At 48.7% G+C, this 18,425-nt stretch overlaps 1 protein-coding gene across 1 annotated transcript; it reads left to right on the top strand.

Annotated features, from left to right (window-relative positions):
* Nucleotides 1-14,697: 14,697 nt before the first annotated feature.
* DBX1 (developing brain homeobox 1) lies at nt 14,698-18,146 on the top strand. Its single transcript, XM_055721534.1, has 4 exons — nt 14,698-15,046; nt 15,448-15,549; nt 17,191-17,393; nt 17,772-18,146. Exons 1-4 carry the CDS (start codon nt 14,698-14,700, stop codon nt 18,144-18,146), a joined length of 1,029 nt encoding a protein of 342 aa, XP_055577509.1.
* The last annotated feature ends 279 nt before the right edge of the window (nt 18,147-18,425 follow it).

Raw genomic sequence — 18,425 nt, 5'->3', positions numbered from 1 at the left:
GTGATAGATAACGACTGACTGAACCATGCCTGAGCTGACAGGCGAGTACCAGGGTATCTGCCTATTTGCAAAATGTCTCATGTTTCCATGTGAACACTGCTGAGCGAGCCAATGCCCTCACTTAGGAATGGTATAATTTATATGCCCTCAGAATGAGGTCATATCAATATCATGCATGATCTCTATCAGCTTTACAGATGCCTTAACCTGAGAATGCTCAAGCTCTTTGAGAGCTATTCATACTTGGCAGATTGATATAGTAACTGACGATTCACCGCCATCCAAGTGTATCTGAGAACACAAGGCTGACATAAATATTGTTGAGCATATCCCATTGTTGGTTATTTACTTCTGCCGTTCAACTTTCTACAGCTCTGAGAGGAAGATCATTTCTCTCCGTGTCATATATCTGACTTACCCAGCAGACACGAAAAGCTCCTTGTTTCCTTTTTACCAGTAATGAGCTGTGCTAGAAATGTCAAACACAGGTTTGTTCAACCCCGACCAACAAACAATGTGAAACATAAAAGTGCGGGTGGACAGAGACCAGCGAGGAAGCCTGGCTACAAGCTTGGCTTTGTCACTGGTGATGAGACAGCTTGTAACGGTGTTTCTATATTCAAAAAGCTCCAGAAAGAAGCAAAGACCTACTTTTCCTTCTGCAGTTTCCTAAGCTGACCTGCCTGCTTAACCAGCCTAAGCCTTTACCGAAGGCAAATGTGATCAAACAGCTCGCACAGCATACAAATAGGATTTCTATGCAGTCTGTACTTATGGTTTCTAGTCCAGAAATGTCCACCTGGCTCTTCGCTCTGGATTTGTTACGCTCACCTTAGCCTCTTGGTCTGGGATAGAAAGGCATAAAGTGAATAAAGAAAGGAAAAAACCAGAAAGAAAGCAGGCAAAGCTCACTGCTTTCAAACTTACCCTGGACCAAATATTTCTGACTGATACATCTGGTTGGAGAAGGTCAGACTCAGCCCATTCTAACTTTGGAGAAGGATTCTTTCTTTTCATTTCCTGATGTGCTTCTCTCTGGCACCGTAACTGAAAGTAATTAAATATATATATACGTCCCTAGTATGTAAGTCCCTAATATACAAGTCCCTACTAATTCCTTTCATTCAACAATAAACCCCAGTTCGAAAAATTACTTTTTTTTTTTTTTTCCCCCTTGGTGAACTTCCCACTGAAACCTGTTCACAAAGAGGTCAAAGGAGTGCCAGAAGTGCCACAAGTGAAACCATGGACTCGTGGTCAAAACAGACAGGAGAGAAACTGCACCTTCCAGCAGCCGCAGGCTGCCAGACAGAGCTCAGCCTCTTGGTCTGACAGCCCCCTCTAAGCATCATTTTTAGCTTCATTTGTGCAACCTGGACAGATAGGTTTATTGTAAATGCGCAAAACAACTTTGACAAATCAGCAGTGTCTACCCAACAGCTTTTTTTTTGTCCTTATTGTTGTCAAATGGAATATTATTTCGCAAATTTGACATCACAGCAGGGCACGGAAGAAAGAGATGCCTTTTTTCTTTTCTGCTACTCTCTTTTAATGCACTGTGAGTTACTGGAAGCACAAATCAATAATATCTAAACTGCAAAAATTATATAGCAAGTACCAAAGGTACAATGGAGAAATGAGAAATATTCAAAGATAAAGCTTTCCTTTAAGAGGTAAGCATAAGTAATTTAATGTATATTTCTGGCAAAGTACAGGAAAACGAAGTAAATCCATGTCTTAAGTGTCAAAAACCCTTCTTGAATTAAGTGCTATGAACAGCGTAGCCAAACATGCTGGAAGGAATAAGAGAGGCTCAGTGGAGTTAATCAACTTAAACCATTTTGCTTTGCAGATAGGACCATGAAAAGAACCCAGGAGCCTTGGTGCCTTATACTGTCTTCTGTGTGTCAGGCACCTCTTCCCTACTCTGCATCAAGGTACATACAAGTCCTGTATTTCTCTTAAGTACTCAGCATCTAATTCAAATGGGTATATTACCCAGGTCAGTCCGACAAGCACAGAGGCTCCATTTCATTTGCCTTCAATTTCCCCCAGATTAAACGATCAGACCTACATCAATCATTGGGTGTAAAAGACATGGAGTAATTGGACTAGAAGGTTGTCAACAGACTGAGGGCTTCTGTTCAGAAAGCAGATGTCTTGGCTTTTTCTTGGTCTTGTTTATTCTTCATAAATACCAGAGCAAGACAGCAGAGTCACTATTATCTCGTAACAACGTTCTGTTAATCAGGCATGTCATTTGCTTGTATGGCCCAACCTTCTGCAGATCCCAGACATTCCCCTTCCACAAGAATTAACCACAAAAATACTGCAGTGTAGCTGCTTTATGACCATGGCTAGGATCAATTTGTTTTGTGCTTTCAGACACTGATCTTGCCACAGTGAACCTACAGACACTACAGCAGGGGTGGTTTTTTTACATAAATAAGACGTTTTGACCACCGTCTTTCCTTTTTCAGTGGCAGTTTGTCAAGATGTTTTGCCTAATTCCCAGCTCAGAAAAAACCACAGCATTCAACTAAGGAACAGCACATCCTTCCCAAATTGCTCTGAAAAGCAATCAACAGGGTGAAAGCCAGGTCAAAATAATAATTATGCTTGATGCACAGTATTGGTGGGCTAATCTAAGGAAAGAGAAAAAAAAAAAAAAGAAAAAAGGCAACACACAACTCAAAAGTTAGAAACAGCAAGCAAAGAATTTAATAAATAAATAGGAAGTTACACATTCCAACCTGAGCTCACGTCATGCCTTGCACACAGCACAAGTTGGTGAAGCTGCCACATCCCCGCCACCACTGGTGGCCCTGCAGTCCCCTCTCCACCGCATGGGCTTTAGCCAACCCCTGGCACCCTGCACTAGGCTACACCTGAAAACCACCTGGGTTGGTTTCCCCGCTTAACTTTCGGCCAGGACACCGGGACAGGCTGGCACAGGGTCAGGCTCCAGGGCTGACACAGGACCCATGGGCTTACACAGCCAGCAGCAACAAGGGGGTGAGGCAGGAGGAACCAGACCTTCTCCAGCAACAGGTCCAGCAAGTAAGGCGGTACAATGCCACTGGTGCTGTAAGGAAGCCTCAGCACAATATCTGACCCGAAATGTGCGTGCCTGGGACACCCACAAATACTCAAGTTCATGTGCACCTGACAACACCCCTACAAACCCCCACCTTCTGTGCATGAACGTACTCACAGGTGAGCCACAAATTACAATATTCCTACCTAGAACATGAGCAATTTTTACAGTGTCATTTGCTTTAGCCTAACTATAATCCGCAACACCAATTTGACTCTTCCCAAGTACCTGGATTCAAAGGTTTCACTGGGAACAGCCCTGCAAGCTTTCTCAGCCCTTAGCTGAAGCGGGCAGGTGGCACATCTGCTGCCACTGTCTGTGCTTGAAGTCCTTCACTATCAACTTTCTGAACGTGAAGAAAGTGAAAACTTTGGTGGTCTGCAGCAGAGACATGTTCACTACAAAGTCCTGACATCTTTAATCTTAGGGGACACTTTAAAACTCAAGTGAGTCCACGTAACCACCCAACTTTCCTGAGATCTAGAGAATATGGACCTGGAGGGTGTCACTAGACATGTGCACGTGGATCCACTCTAACTGCATCCTATCATCTTTGCTGGGAGCTTTGCGTTTTGCTTAATCAGAGCATGTTTTTTTTCTCACTGGCTAAATGTCTATAGACCTCAATGAGGATTTGGATTATTTCTTTAAACTCCTTGCTGCTGCATTTTGTGAATTTTTACACAGTTCTATTCACTCAATGGACCCAAATATGAGTCACGAAACAGCCCCAATATCTGTGCACAAACATAAAATCCTTTGCCAAACAGCCAAATACTACAGTCATGTGGATAACGAGGAAACAAACAAACAAACAAACAAACAAAAACCAAAACAAAACCAAACCCTACATAACATTTTCTATAGGCAATAGAGATGCACAGTATTTCACCTGAAAATTTAAGTAAAAATGGGATGTGATAGAATAAGAGGTTTGCATGACTGTGTGCGTATGGGTGCACACCCCCTCGTGTGCTGCCCTCTATAAGGGCGTGCTTCAGGTGTCACCTCCACAAGTGAAACACTGGAAAGACTTGTTGCGGGGGGCAGGGGGACGCCCTTCGTCTCTTCGAGCCTCTGCTCGGTGACAGCACCGAGACCCGCTCGCTCTCTTTCCCTGGTTGCGCTGTTGAGATGCGTGTGGCCAGCAGAACTGTGATCTTTCACTCCCTTCTAGCAAATGATAACCAGGCTTACACACCATTAGCCTTTACATTCCCAGCCAGTTTGGGACCCCTAGTTCTTTATCTCCCCACATAGCTTCAGTGCTGCTCAACATTTACCCCACCTACACAGCATGACTTTTTTATTTTGGCTTTATTTTTGTTAGATACCAAAAATGGTAAAGGATGCCATCATTCTGACTACTGAAAGTGATGCTATTTACATCAAACACAAAAATCTAAGTGCAACTAGACATTAGAACTGAAAGAAAATTATGGAGGGTGTCAGACTTCCATGTGAACAAGTTCAGTCTTCGGTTTTGCCCATCAGGGTTGGGGGAAAAAGAAATGGCTTCAGGAGCCCTATAGAAGTGCTTTTGCTTCCCTGACTTCTCACACAATATTCTTTCAAATGAATTTAAAGCTTTTCTTGTCCAAATCCCCGCAAAAGTAACCACACTGCAGTTTTTCTACTATTATGCAAATAGATTAATCAGCCAACGCTCCAGTGAGAATTAATTTATATTTGAATCAAATGAGGCCTTAGATTCTTTATAACCCAACCCCCGGGCCAAGGCCTGGGCTAGGTAGCAACCTCATATTATTCATTTGACGAAATGTGAACTGACATAAATACCATGGCTAACTTTCAATCCGATTACCCCGTTACCTCACATCAATGCTCTCCCAGCCATCAGCCTCTAGCGTCCCTCCTTTCACCCGCGCAGCCAACAACTGACAACTCCTCCCTGATAAACAAGCACCCACGCCGCCACCTCAGACCCCCACTCTTAACCCATCATCCCTGCTCAATGGCCCTTATTCAACAAGGTACTCTATTTTGTTTGTAGGAATCGGGGCACTAAACAACACAAAAATACGGTTTTGCTGGGACTGCGACTCAAAGCTGCCCTTTCAGAGCTGTGGAGCACTTGAGGCACGAACAATAAACACCCAAAAATACGGGCGCATCATGTCTGTCCCTACACAGATACATACACATGCATGCACACACTTAATTTAATACAGCCACCGACATCTGTTATCTTTCATACTCTCTTTAACCCTTAAAAAAAACACCAAAACACACCAACAAGTAAAACAATGTTTTGGGCTACTATGTCCAAAGGTCAATGTAAAGTGAACCCACATTTTACGCAGCACCCTTATACTAAACTCATGTTGACAACCACTAAATTCTTTCTATTGCCCTGCAGAGGAACTTGTGGGGTTTTTTTAAAGTGTTTTTTTTCTTTAAAACTGTAAGCATTGAAAAAGCTTGGCTAAACAATCCACCAGGTGTGAGAAAAGCCCTTTCTATGCAAGCAGCTCTGTGTCAGGAAACCTACACTTTGTAATTAGATTAGCAAGCAAGGGCTGAATAGCTCTGATCGAAACATCTTCCCCCTCCCCACATATTGTTTATAGTGCATAACTGATAACTAAGCTTCTCTAGCCATGGTTAAAATCTACTTAAAAATGGGAGTCCTGCGCACTCTAGAATTTAAATGAAGAGGAAAAGAAAACAAAGTGCACTTTCTTAAAATGTTGGAAGTAATTACTTGGCTGTCTTGCTTAAACAAAGCTTTATTTGAAAATATGCCATAAAACAAACCCTATGATTTAACGGCAGCTCTTCAGGAGAGCACCACTTAAACCACATCTAAGCTAGAGAGTTCAAGATGTATTTTTTGTCTTAAGGACATCCTTCACAGCGAACAGGCTGGGGAAGGAGGAGGAGGACAGTCCTCTTTGGCCACATGGCCCTGGCTCCAGGAAACATCCCGGATCCCTGGCATGAAAGCTAAGAAGTCCCCACCCCTGGAAGATGACTTTAGTTATCTGTCTTTGTGGATTTTTCCATGTGGCCTGACAACCTAGCTGTGTACTGGAGCCCATTTCCCAAAGTAAAGAGCCAGTCTGAAGCATACAGACTCCTCAGAGACACTAAAAGTGGGGTGAGAAGGACCTGCGGTGTGTTGGAGCCCATCATCCCTACCTGCTCCTGCGAGGGAAGGGCTTGTGATAACACGTGATGGTAAATGGGAAATAAGCCAAGACAATATTCTTCCTAAGCTTTCATACAAAGGCCATATATTTTTCTTGGAAAGAGTAAGTCTTATTCACAGTTCTGTGCCATCTGCCCAGATGCAAATATCCCAGTTTGGAATTTTGATCTCAGCCCAGTCCAGAGTCAGTCCCTTGTATGAATCAATTTTTCCAAAGAAAGATATCAAATTACAGGCTCCTTCTGCTCAGATCAGTACACCTCATAAATCCCATGGGTATTTCATCCTTCTCAAAACAGCCTTTTAAATATTAGGGCTGGAGCACCAGAACTGAGATCAAAACCCCCTTCTTTTTGGCTAAAGGACACTGGAAATAGCACAAGAACACCAGAGAACATCCTCCATCCTTCCTCTCACAAATCTGGAGACTCTTGCTGTACACACAGCTGTCACAGACCATGGTGAATGAGAACTTTCCTGTGTTTCAGTAGCTGTCCTACCCCTTCCTGCTTCTGCTCTAAGCCCAGCAGCAGGGAGAAGCCCTTGGCACTGACAGCCCCAGGAAGGTTAATAGGTGAGGGAATAAATTTCCATTTAAGACTTAAAGCAGAACTATTTAAAAAATGCTAGAGAACTACCCCTTATCTCAGGACATGCATCAATCTGGAGCATGCCAATATATCTTAAAGCTACGTTAACCTCCTGTCTCCTGACCTTTCTGGGTCTGATGAGCAGCAGCCAGAGCATGGTTCCTCCAAAAAAGCCATGTCCTGTGCCAGGACAACCTGACTTTACCTGGTTTCCTCAAGTCAATTTTTAAGTCTGCTAAATCCCATCCAATGCCCCTCAAGACCTTTCTAGAGAAACAAGATTGGATGGTCTCCACCCTTCTACACTTTTAACGGAAATTAAAAACACAGAAGGGGAAAAAAAAAGATAAAGCATCATGATGTGAAATGTCAACACTGTGAATGCAACCACTAAAACATGATTTCCATTAAGTAGTTTTCATTTCCACAGGCATGAAAAGAAACCTGAGAAAACCTGTTTCAGACTATGAAGATCCCATTCAAACATCCTGGCTGTCTAATTCCCAACTTCAGTTGTCTTTGATATTTCCCCCTGCGGTATCAAAACACCCCTGACAAAGTACTGAAAAGAGACAAGTACATTCAAATTCTTCTAGGGCTTAACCCCACCGCATTGAAATTAGCATGAGTTTTGCCCCTGACTTCAGCCCTGACAGAAGTAGCAACATTCTCAGACCAAAGGCATAGGGAAAAGCTTTTCTACAACTTTCTTTAAATGCTTGCACTCTCCTTAGTCCTAGAGATTTCCATTTGCTTTCAGAAAGCTGAAGGCATAAATGGGCAACACGTCCCACCATGCATCTCTCCGATCTCATGGCTGGTGGGAACCAAGGCATTTTTTGCTGTTTGTCAGAAAGAAACACAATTTTCTGAGAAGGAACGTACTTTCTACAGGTTGGGGAAGCTCCCATGAGAAAGGTTCTGGTCTTTCCTATTTCAAGAAAATATTACAATTGCAAGGAAAATCAGGACCTCATCAGCTTTTCCCAGTGATAAAAAGGGAAGAGCCCTTCATCTCTGAACATCCATGAGGCTGCACTGCTTGCCAAGTTAAACCTAGAAGAAGGGGGGTCCTGTTCTAGTTTCCACAACGAGCCAAAAGTTTTCTAAAGAGAACAGCTCTTTCTCACAAGTGGACACCCAGCGTAAAGTCTATCGGCTCTGCAGGGAGCCAATCACCCTGCAATCAGGGACCTACATCTGAGAATCCTGAAGAGATGTCCATGATGCCTGACTACAAAGTATTCATTCCTCAGGCATCATTAATCCACTCTCCGTGGTTTTCTTTACCTGAAGCACCCCACTTGATAAAAAGCATCACCAAGGGACAACAGATATACAGCTACCTTCTTTCCTCTGACTTTCCAGTTTACATAAAGTACCCGGGAGTGGAGCACACAGACCAGTGCTTGCTAACTCCTTTCTCAGTAGCTCTACAAAGGTAAACCCTGAGGGACAAGGTTTGGAAGTCCTCTTCTTCCATCAGAGCTCCAGAAATCAAACATACTCCATATCAACATCTGCAAGAATAGCTTTGTATTTATGGAAACAGCAAACATTGCACCTTCTCCAGGGAGGCTCACACATACAGCCTCTTGCTCTAAGGACGCAATACAGCTTGCCAGCAACCCACAGGTGTGAACATAGTGATAGTCAGGGCACGGTCTGGAATGGAACCATTTAACCATGAATCCACTGCCTCAACAGACAAGGTCACCAATGTAACGCTTCTAAGATGAGATCACTAAATACCCAGGGAATTCAATCATCAAAAAAACCCCAGCCCTCACAAATATTTTTTTTTACTCCCCCATTTCAGTTTTCAGAGCATTGCAGTATCCCAGCAAGAAATGCTGCACTTTTTTTCTTGCTAAGTAACTGTTACAGAGTATTTACATTTCTCTTCCTTCCTTATCACATGGCTTTTGGTCCCACCAAGAAGATGTATAGGTTAATCCCTGTCAAAAAAACTTCCAGCACTTTCACATAGGACTCAGAGAAAAACACTGAGTTTTGAAGAAGGTACCTCCACCCCCTCAAATCAGGAATGTTCTTGCAACAATTAGCTTGTGCCAAGCAGTTGATAATGCGCATGGCCAGAGCATTTGCACCAGGAGGAACAGCGTGACTTTCCAGACAGGGTGATACACCACAGCGCAGGTGAGCAATTCATTAAACCCTCTCTGCTGCCTCCACAACAGCCATTTCTCCCACCAGATCACAGCACCTGAAGGTATTTTCACCTAGAAGGAGCAAAGCGAGCCTCTCGGCACATCAGCATCCTTCCGGCTACCAGCACGTACGTTAGGGAAGACTTTCCACTGGGCAAAGCATCTCCAAGTACTCAGGCTCTCATCAGCATCTCTGTTCCGAGCCTCTCTCTTAAAACTTTCCAGAGAGGCTTAACCCCCAAGGAAGTGCATTATCAGTCAGTTGGCACGGTAAAAGTTGAGGGATTGAGGGCTAACGGTCAGGCCCTTTTAAAAAAAGGTTCAGAAACAGGAGAAGGTACCAGTTTAATCCTACAGGGTAATTAAATACTAATTCTGCTCTCTCTGAGAGACAGAGGTCCCTACGCCCTGCCTCAGCGGGCAGAGGGATGGAAAGCAGCTTGTAAACGGCTGCGCCCGCTCTTGCAACAAGCACCGACAGAGCGCGTGGGCTCGAGGACCCTCTGCTAAGGTGACAGGAAACTGTCAGGTTCGCTGACATCTGCCCCAGGACAAATTCATGCTCCTGTTAACTTACCGAGACAGAGGCCTTTCCTCCAAGGAAGGTTGTCCTTCCTGACATAGCCTAGAGAATGGGGAAGAGAACTGGGGCTTCAGAAGTGCAACAGTAATTGGATCCTCAGCTCCCAGTGCTTAAAATCGCCCACTGCCTGGAGACTTCTGTGAACCAGTAAGAAGAGAAATTTGCCACCACCACAAGCAAAGGATCGCCTCTGTGGTTTCTGTTGTGGTGGCAGGGGTAGATTTAAGACCTGGTTTAAAAGACAAAAGGATTTTCAATTCCTCTTACCTACTAAAGTAAGATGAGAGAAATATGTATTGAAGGAAATAAACATCAAAGTATCATGCTCTCTCATCCACTTCATCTGCGCTGTCCAACTTGGAAACTCTTGGGGCAGAGACCACGACTGAAACAAGCAGGACCTTGGCCTCCAGCATCTGAGAATCCAAGCAGCCACTGCCCAATGCCCAGCTAGTTTCCACTGTGCTAAAGAATCGTGAAATTAAGGCAACAAATAAAACACCACATTGCATTTTGCAAATCCTAGCTCTCCAAACCATGCAAATCTTAGCTCGTGAAAAGACTTGTTTGTAGGGAGGTTGTGTGGTTGGTTGTTTATTAGACAGATCAGTGGAGAAGAAAGCAGAGGGACTGATCGTCCCCAGATTATTTTTTTTTTAAGACAAAGGTGGAGGCTGGGCAAGGATAAAAGGACAAAGTGGACAAAAATAATCAAATTTGGAAGAAAGGATGCAAATTGAACAGGCTTGGAAGGAGTTAGTAAAGCGCGAGCAAGACACAGAGACTAAACTAAAGTTAATTACTTTTGACATGATCAGATCATCTGGTTGCATTTCAGGCTGTGTGCGCTCTAGGCTGGCCAGCATGAATGGCGAGGGAAAAGAAAGTAACTCTCCCCTCTAGGTCCCTTTGCCAAGTCTGGGCTGCGCGCTCTGTCCGAGATCCCTCTTTCTTTGCGCAGAGAGAGAGAGGGGGGGAGAGGAGAGAGAAACACAGTTAACCACCTGTCAGGGCTGAGGACACAATAAGGCAGCCCCCAAAAGAGCTTTTCATGCATGCGTAATATATTTGTTCAGCTATTCACTTAATGAAGCTGATAAATGTGATGCGAAACAATAGTCAAGTTAATCTATTTAGTAAAATGTTTTGAGACTCTCAGGCGATGTTAAGGAGGGTAGTGTGTTCAGGGACATTTTCATTTCAATACGCTCATCTCTCCCCTCTTAGGGGGGTTTCAAGCAACCTATGTGAATATAATTTCTTATAAATGTGTCTTTAATGGGTTTAATTCACCCTTGCCAGCTGTTTTTTTAGCTATTTTCTAAGAGCAAAACAAACGTGCCAGGCTTGGAAAGCTAGTTAAAATTAGTTTCGGTCACTGGGGCCAAGCTATATTTCCTGCAAACCATCTGCTTGATTGGCACAATAGAAGGATTTTCAAGAAAAGGAAGGGGGGGGGGGTGGGGGGGGGGGGGGGGAGATCTAGAAGAGCTTTGAACGAACCAGCAGTTACTGTTCCTTGTGCCTCAATTCTAAAGGTGAAGCCTGAGGTGTCTTAATATCGCCTCGCCCCCGCCGCCTCCGTCCAGGCTCCCGGCGCGGTCCCCCGGCAGCGTTAGGGAGACGGGATGCGCCGGGACCGGAGCATCCCTCCCGCCGCCCCCTCCCCGGGAGCGGAGAGCACCACCAGCCCCGATCCCCGCAGCCCCCAGAGCCCAGAACCCTTCCCAGCTTGAGGATGGGGATGGAGCGGGGCGGGAAGGGGGGGAGGGGCGGGAAGGGGGGGAGGGGCGGGCGGGGGAAGTTCGGCTTTCACCTGGCTGCGGGAAGCGGGGGGCGGCCCGGGGGGTGTCCCTCGGGGGGTGTGGGTGTCCCTCGGGGGGTGTGGGTGTCCCGGCGATGATTGAGACGTCCGTCCTGCGGGGCGGGGGTGCGGAGCGGGGCGGCTCCGCACCTCCGGGCAGCGGCTGGCCCGGCCCCGGCGAGCCCTCTGCTCTCCGCACTGGCAGTGCGGGCTCTCCCGATTTCATGCGGATTACAGCCCCGGACCGGGACACACGCAGGCTCCAAGCCCTATCCCCCCTCCCCCTCCCCCTGCTCCCGGCAGTTTGGGGCTTGGATTTTGGGTTGCCCCCCCTCCTTTTTTTTTGTTTTTAGCGACAAAGAAAGTGAGTGACTTTTAAGAAATAAATTTGAAGATAACGACATTAAAATGAATGGCAGGAAGCACAAAACGGCGTGAGCATGGGTCAAACGGCATTAGTCACAGGTTTTATCCCGAGACATTAGAATTCCCTTTCTCTTAAATGATCACTGCCTTTGAAAAGAAACTTCCAAAGGAGATCACTTAAAATAAGATCCTTTCGTCTGATTTCTTGGTTTCTTATGGTCTATCTTCCCTTTCAATAGATGTCTAGTCTCTTTTGCCTTGGTGCTTAAGGAATTCTTTACGAGTGTGCTCAGCCCCATCACAAGGAACTGGGTCCACGTGTGCCCCAGCATGCGTTTGACCCAACCTTCCAGAAAATGTCAGCCCCTCTTTTTTAAACCCAGAGAAATTAGCAGCAGTTGGTCTATAGTCAGGCAAAATGCCCCCGATGTATATGTAAAGAAAGGAGTAAATCATCTCAAAGGGAACGTACAATGACTGTACAAACCGCAGCGGTGCGGGAGCAGCCCGGGCGGGGCTGCGCTGGGAAATGCCGGGGGTGGTGGTGTGTCAGCGCAGGAGCGCGGCTGCAGGAGGGGAGGGGATATGGGGGGGTGGGGGGGCGCAGGGGGTGCCAGTCAGTTATTTTATTGGGAAAACCCCGTTTGCCTTATCCATTCGCTCCCGTCCCGCTCGCCTGCCAAGTAACACCTTGCGCGCAGCCATGTGTACAAACGAGCTTCAGCGGAGCCTGCAGCGCTCCGGGCGGGAGGAAAGCTAAACCGGGAGCAGGACGGGACAGCCCCCCGATTCTCACACACACACACACACACACCTCCCCAGCCCTCGACCCCCGCCGTAGTGCACCAGCGGTGTGGGCAGGGGGCAGGACCGCAGTGCCCGGCAACACCCCCAGCCCCTCGGGCTCTGCCCGCGCCTGCCTCCCCTTCCTTCTGTACCTGCTAAACACCCAGATTAACAAAACTGGGGAGGGGAGAGGAGGGGGGACACTCCAGCCAGGTTTGATTTCAAAGTGATACTTTCAGACAGCGGATCTTCCAAGCCAGCCTTCTGCAGATGCTCATCTGCTGGGGGCCGGCGTACAGCGCCGGGAAAGCTTGTCAGGATCATACAATTTGGAGGGCTGATTCCGTCCTCTCTAATAAATAACTTTTTGATTTGAACCAAGGGAGAGGTTTAACAGACTTTCTTTCTTCCCTAATGTGATATAAATCGCAGATGCACTTTTATTGAATGGTTAAAGCATCGACATGGAGATAATCAACACAAAACGTCCGGACAAAAACCATCGAGAGAAATAAAGCTGGTTAATAAGATTTTTGAGAAAGCTTTGTGTTAAAAAGTAAAAAGGGAAAACAGCTGAAGGTGACAGTTAGTTCATGGTTAATAGGATAAAGGCTGCATGGTTGAGCTGCACACTTCTGCTTGCAAAGGTTCAGCCACACCAAAGGGCTGAATAGGGTGCTTTTAAAACATAGGACATTTAACACATCTGTTACAGTCTGTAACAGAGAAATCAGGTAAACCCACTCTCAATAGTCCCTTTCATCACCCAGCTCCAAAGGAAATTAACCGCACTTGCCGCCAATTTCCATCTTCACCACCACAAACAAAACATCTTTGCCAGAAAAATCCCCGGTTGTACTTTCCCGTTAGACGATGACGCTTGCCCCTGGGACCGAAGCTAGGGGAGCCAGGGCTCCGCACCCCCGCACCCGCTGCGCAGGCACGCAGGGAGCGGGCGGCTGCGGCGGGCAGGCTCCGAGCCACCCGTGCTGATAAACCCGGGACTAGCCCGGGCCACCTTAGGTCCGAACGCTACCACATTGACCTCATTTTCACGGTCGGGGCGGGTAGCGATTTCCACTATTTTTAACGTAGATGATCTTGAAAGGACCGAGAGACCGAGAACCTGAGCGGGATGCTCGGGTCCCGCAAAGCTGTTGGCATCTTCCCTGCGGCCAGTGTTGCGCCTTCCTGGGAGCGGAGCTCCCACCGGCTGCGCCGGGGCTCACACCTCGGTCCGGAATTTCCTTCGAAAAAATCCCCAGCCTCTCGCCCGAGCACGCGTACACGAGACTGGCACCAGCTCGGACCCCGGGAGCAGAGGTTAACACCGCCAATTCCCTTTCTGCCGGACCTTTGACGCACAGATAGAAAAATAACCCCAACGACAAGCACCAATTCTGCTGCAGGCTAATAGCAGGGGGCAGAACACGCTCAAACCACGATGGGGTCCGCTCTCCCAACATTACACACACACACACTCCCCAACGGAGCTTAGTTCCACGTTCTCTAATTTGTATTTTCCATTCCAGAAAACCCGTGCTTTTCTGCGGGCCCGCAGATCAGTTTATATGAATATTTATTGATTTGTTTCCTAAACTCAGCAGGGGAGCGGCAAATAAATTTAGTGCTTTCTTTAAATAATTCCCTTTCTACGAGGCAAGATTCATTCGAAACTTTTAAATAGGCATTTAATTAGCCTGTGTGTGTTGCCTCTGAACAAAACCCTGCTGGGAGCCTTTGGAGCGCTGTATTCCAAAGAGGCGGTCAATATGCAAAATTGATGACTACACTTTCTTTGTGGCGGGGCCATTGTGCCCCGGTTGCTTATGAAGTCTAATCCAATCATAAATTGCAGCCCGGGACCAATGGAGGAGCCGGGAGCTGGCCCTGAATGAAGCTCAAGTGGAGAACTTTGTTGAACCCCATTGTTGGGGCTGTCACTTTTGAAAGAGCCTCAGCGGGGCTGACCACTATAAAACCCTCGGTCCAGGAGGAAGGGGCAGAGAGAACCCCGCCAGGCTGCCTGGCCGGATCTTTACCGAGCGAGGTTTGCAAAGCAGAAAACAAAAGCCAACAAACAAACAAACACGGCGGCGGCCCCAGCCCGGCCCGGACGGCCCCTGCCATGATGTTCCCCAGCCTCATCGCGCCGCCGGCCGTCTACCCCAGCCTGCTGCGCCCCACTCCCACCCTCACCTTGCCTCAGTCGCTGCAGTCGGCTTTTTCCAGCCATTCCAGCTTCCTGGTGGAAGATTTGATCCGGATCAGCAGACCCACCGGTTACCTGCCCAGGACTGCCCCCCCGCCTAGCATGTCCCCCCCGACCTCGGCGGCCAGGACGGACGCGGGGACCCCCGAGCTGCCCAGCTCCACCGCCGGCTCCCGCAGGATCTGTTCGCCCCAGGCTTCCAGCGGCGACTCCACTTTCCTCAAGTTCGGCGTCAACGCCATCCTCTCCTCCGCCCCCCGCGCCGGTAAGCGGCTCCCGGAGCCCCCTGCCCGCAGGAGCGGGGCGGGGGGGACACGGGGGAGGGAGGGGAGGGAGCCCCCAGCACCGGGCTGCAGGACCCGCCGGCATCGCTCCGATCTACAGGCGGGGGGGCGCCGGCAGGCTGCCGCGGGGCGGGAGGGCGGGGGTCCCGCAGACGGGGTGTCCCGCAGACGGGGGGTCCCCCGGGTGCCGCTCTGCCGCCAAAGCCGTCGCAGCAGCAGCGCCGCTGCCCGAGATCACTCCGGAGCTTTTTGATTTTTTTGGTGGGGGAGGGGGTAGTACTACCGTGCCGGTCCCCCAACCACACGACAGCCCCAGCCGTGCCGTCGGTCGAGCCCAACCCGCAGTAACCCTCTGCTTACTTTCATTGCATTTATTTACTAGAAACCTCCCCTGCGCTGCTCCAGAGCGTCCCTCCAAAGACTTTCTCCTTCCCGTACTTTGAAGGATCCTTCCAGCCCTTTATCAGATCTTCCTATTTCCCAGGTAGGTCTCCCAAAGCCCCTCTCCCGGCGGGCGGACCCCTCCCCAGGCACAGCCCGGCGGTATCTCCCAGCGCACCGCCCCCCCCCCCCCCCCCCCCCCCCCCCCGGGGTTAGGCTGTAGTTCAGAGGTTGGGGGGAGTACAACAGGCACGCATCAGTCGCGCCAATTTGCTGCCCGATTTAGCACAGGCAGCGACCGCCTGACACTCCCTGCTCGCTCCCCCCGCCGATCGGCAAATTAGCCGGGATTGTCACGGTCCCGGGGCCAGGCGGGTTCCCCCCCCGCCCCTCCCCGCCGCTTTCAGCACCACGCGGGGAGCGGTCAGCTCCCGCCCGCGCAACTCCCGCGCAGCGCGGACACGCTCCGCGCAGGCTGCCCGGCACGGCTGCTCCGCGTCCCGTCTGTGTCCGTATCCCACCCGGTGCTGGCGTTTACAGGCGGGTGGAGGGTCCCGCGGGCGCGGCTTCGTGTGTCCCGTCCCCCTCCCCCGTACTAGCCCACCCCTCCTTCACCCCGGGTCTCCCACCTCACCCCTTCTCGTTTAGACCGTCAGTGGGACTCAAACGACGTGGTCTCAGCCAGAAAGCAGGCTGCGGGGTACGGTTCTTACAGCGCTGAAGTATTAGGATGCCGAGAGAACAATTAAAAAAAAAATCTAATTACACAAACAAGCTATTAATTTAAAAAGAAAACAGGGGAAGGGAGAGAGGAAAAAAAAATAACCCAAGCTCTTCCATTCATCCTCCGGATAATGGAATTTGCTTCCTTTCTCCAGCATGTGAATAGCCTAACAAAAACAACTTGAGCTTTATAAATAGCTTTTCATGTCCATTTAATGAAAATGATTTGGGGAAAGAGACGATTGTGCCATCAGTATTCTCCCGAGGAGCCTGGCATGCCGTTGTGTTTAGTTTGAAAGTGTAAATCTCTTTTGTTCCAATAATATATGGCGTTAGCTGCTTGTCCTCAGTCTTTTTCTGTTAGTTCATTACTACACAATTACCATTCACGCTTCATTAGCATCTCTGTCTCTCTTGGGGAGGTTCCCCCCCCCACCTTTTTTTTTTTTTTTTTTTTTTTTTAAGGCGAAACTCTGCCCTTTTTATCATACCAATGTCATTGGGAACCAGGCAATGTGCTAATTAGCTGTTACTTTTCATGTCTTTGGATTGAATTCTCCAACTTTGGAGGGAGGAGAGAAGAGATTAATATAAAAAGATGAATACTGATTGATCAGAACTGCATCTGAAGAGGAGCTGTTTTGTTCAGAATCAGAAAAGTCCTCATTTTCATCTCCAGCATAATAAAGAGTCTGAAACTATAAAAGCGCCTGGAAAAAAAAATCAAATGCTTCTGAGCTGGAGGAAAAGCTTTTTTATTATACCTTTATCTTAGTCAGTACGCCTCGCTTTCCCTTTTCAGGCCAGAGACCTTTGAATCTCCCAACAAAACCGGCCACTATTGATCCATTTTACACGTTTGAGTTCATAGATCTAATCCCAGAGATCGCTGGCTCAAAGGGGGGCACTCCAGCCTAAAGCTCCTTTGCGCGGCCCCAGGTTGGTGGGTGCCCACTCGAAGGGCAGGGAGGGGGTGGTAGGGGCCAGTCCCTCTCTGCTCAGCACCGTGTGTCCCCCACAGCCACCTCCACCGTGGTCCCCATCCCTGGCACCTTCTCCTGGCCACTGGCCGCCCGCGGCAAGCCCCGCCGTGGCATGCTGCGTCGGGCCGTCTTCTCTGACGTGCAGCGCAAGGCGCTGGAGAAGATGTTCCAGAAGCAGAAGTACATCAGCAAGCCCGATAGGAAGAAGTTGGCGGCCAAACTGGGCCTCAAGGACTCACAGGTGAGGGGGGCACTGGGTGAGGAGGGCAGAGAGGGTATGGGGAGCTGGGCCACCCACCCAAGAGGCAGCTGGAGAGAAGGGGAGGAGGCAGGAGCAAGGAGAACTGCTCACAGCCAGGAGGAAGCCCAACGCAAGTTACAAGGCTGCGAGCATCAGAGCCAAGAGAGCAGCACAGTTCCCAGCTGGGTGAGCAGGACAGGACAGATCACGACCTTATTGCCTCCCTGACCCCTCTCCTAGGGTCCCCGAAGGTCAGAGTCTGCGGTTCCTGCTGGCTTTGGAACAGGCATGAGCATGGTTTTGAGGGTGCAATCCAAAGGCCATCCCTGCTCCCTGTTTCACTGAACCATTTCATTTCTATGTTGCTTCACCCCACAGGTGAAGATCTGGTTCCAGAACAGGAGGATGAAGTGGAGGAACTCCAAAGAAAGAGAGCTCCTCTCTTCTGGTGGCTGCAGAGAACAGACCCTACCCACCAAGTTTAACCCTCACCCAGACCTCAGTGACGTAGGCAAGAAATGTTCAGGAGAGGAGGAGGAGGAGGAGGAGGAGGTCCCCCCTGAGTGCCCACCCAGCCCCCGGCATCCCTTAACCTACCACCAGTCCCCAGAACATCTACACTTGAGGGACAGACTGGACTCCCAGATGTCTCCATCCCATTCTAGCAGCCCCAGCAAACCTTCAGACTTCTCAGACTCAGAGGAAGAGGATGATGAAGGGGAAGAAGAAGAGGAGGAGATAACAGTCTCTTAGATCACCCACCCGCCCCTACCATCACATGGGGACACTACAAAGATGTAAATAAAACAGAGCGCTATAAATTGAAGAGGTGATGTCCCACTCAAATGTCCACATACTTCTTCACTGCAGGTTCTTTATCACATAGCTGCAAGACCTACTACTCATAGGTGTTTCCGATTCTTTGCCCCATGGGGAGGTTTTCACATTCACAGCATTTGCTAATGCTGTTGTAACTCTCTCTGCTTAACCAGCAGCACTGGCTCGATTAGCTGCCTTCTCCTAAAATCAGGC

The sequence above is a fragment of the Falco cherrug genome, chromosome 10 (genome assembly GCF_023634085.1).
Source record: "Falco cherrug isolate bFalChe1 chromosome 10, bFalChe1.pri, whole genome shotgun sequence".
Taxonomy (NCBI): Eukaryota; Metazoa; Chordata; class Aves; order Falconiformes; family Falconidae; genus Falco; species Falco cherrug.
This window is presented reverse-complemented; position numbering and strand designations above follow the sequence as displayed.

Excerpts from the sequence above, each read along its gene's own strand:
- DBX1 (XM_055721534.1), top strand. The coding sequence starts at position 14,698 with ATGATGTTCCCCAGCCTCATCGCGCCGCCGGCCGTCTACCCCAGCCTG. Across the intron at positions 15,047-15,447 it reads CTCCTCCGCCCCCCGCGCCG|AAACCTCCCCTGCGCTGCTC; the intron begins GTAAGCGGCTCC and ends TTTATTTACTAG. Across the intron at positions 15,550-17,190 it reads CAGATCTTCCTATTTCCCAG|CCACCTCCACCGTGGTCCCC; the intron begins GTAGGTCTCCCA and ends TGTCCCCCACAG.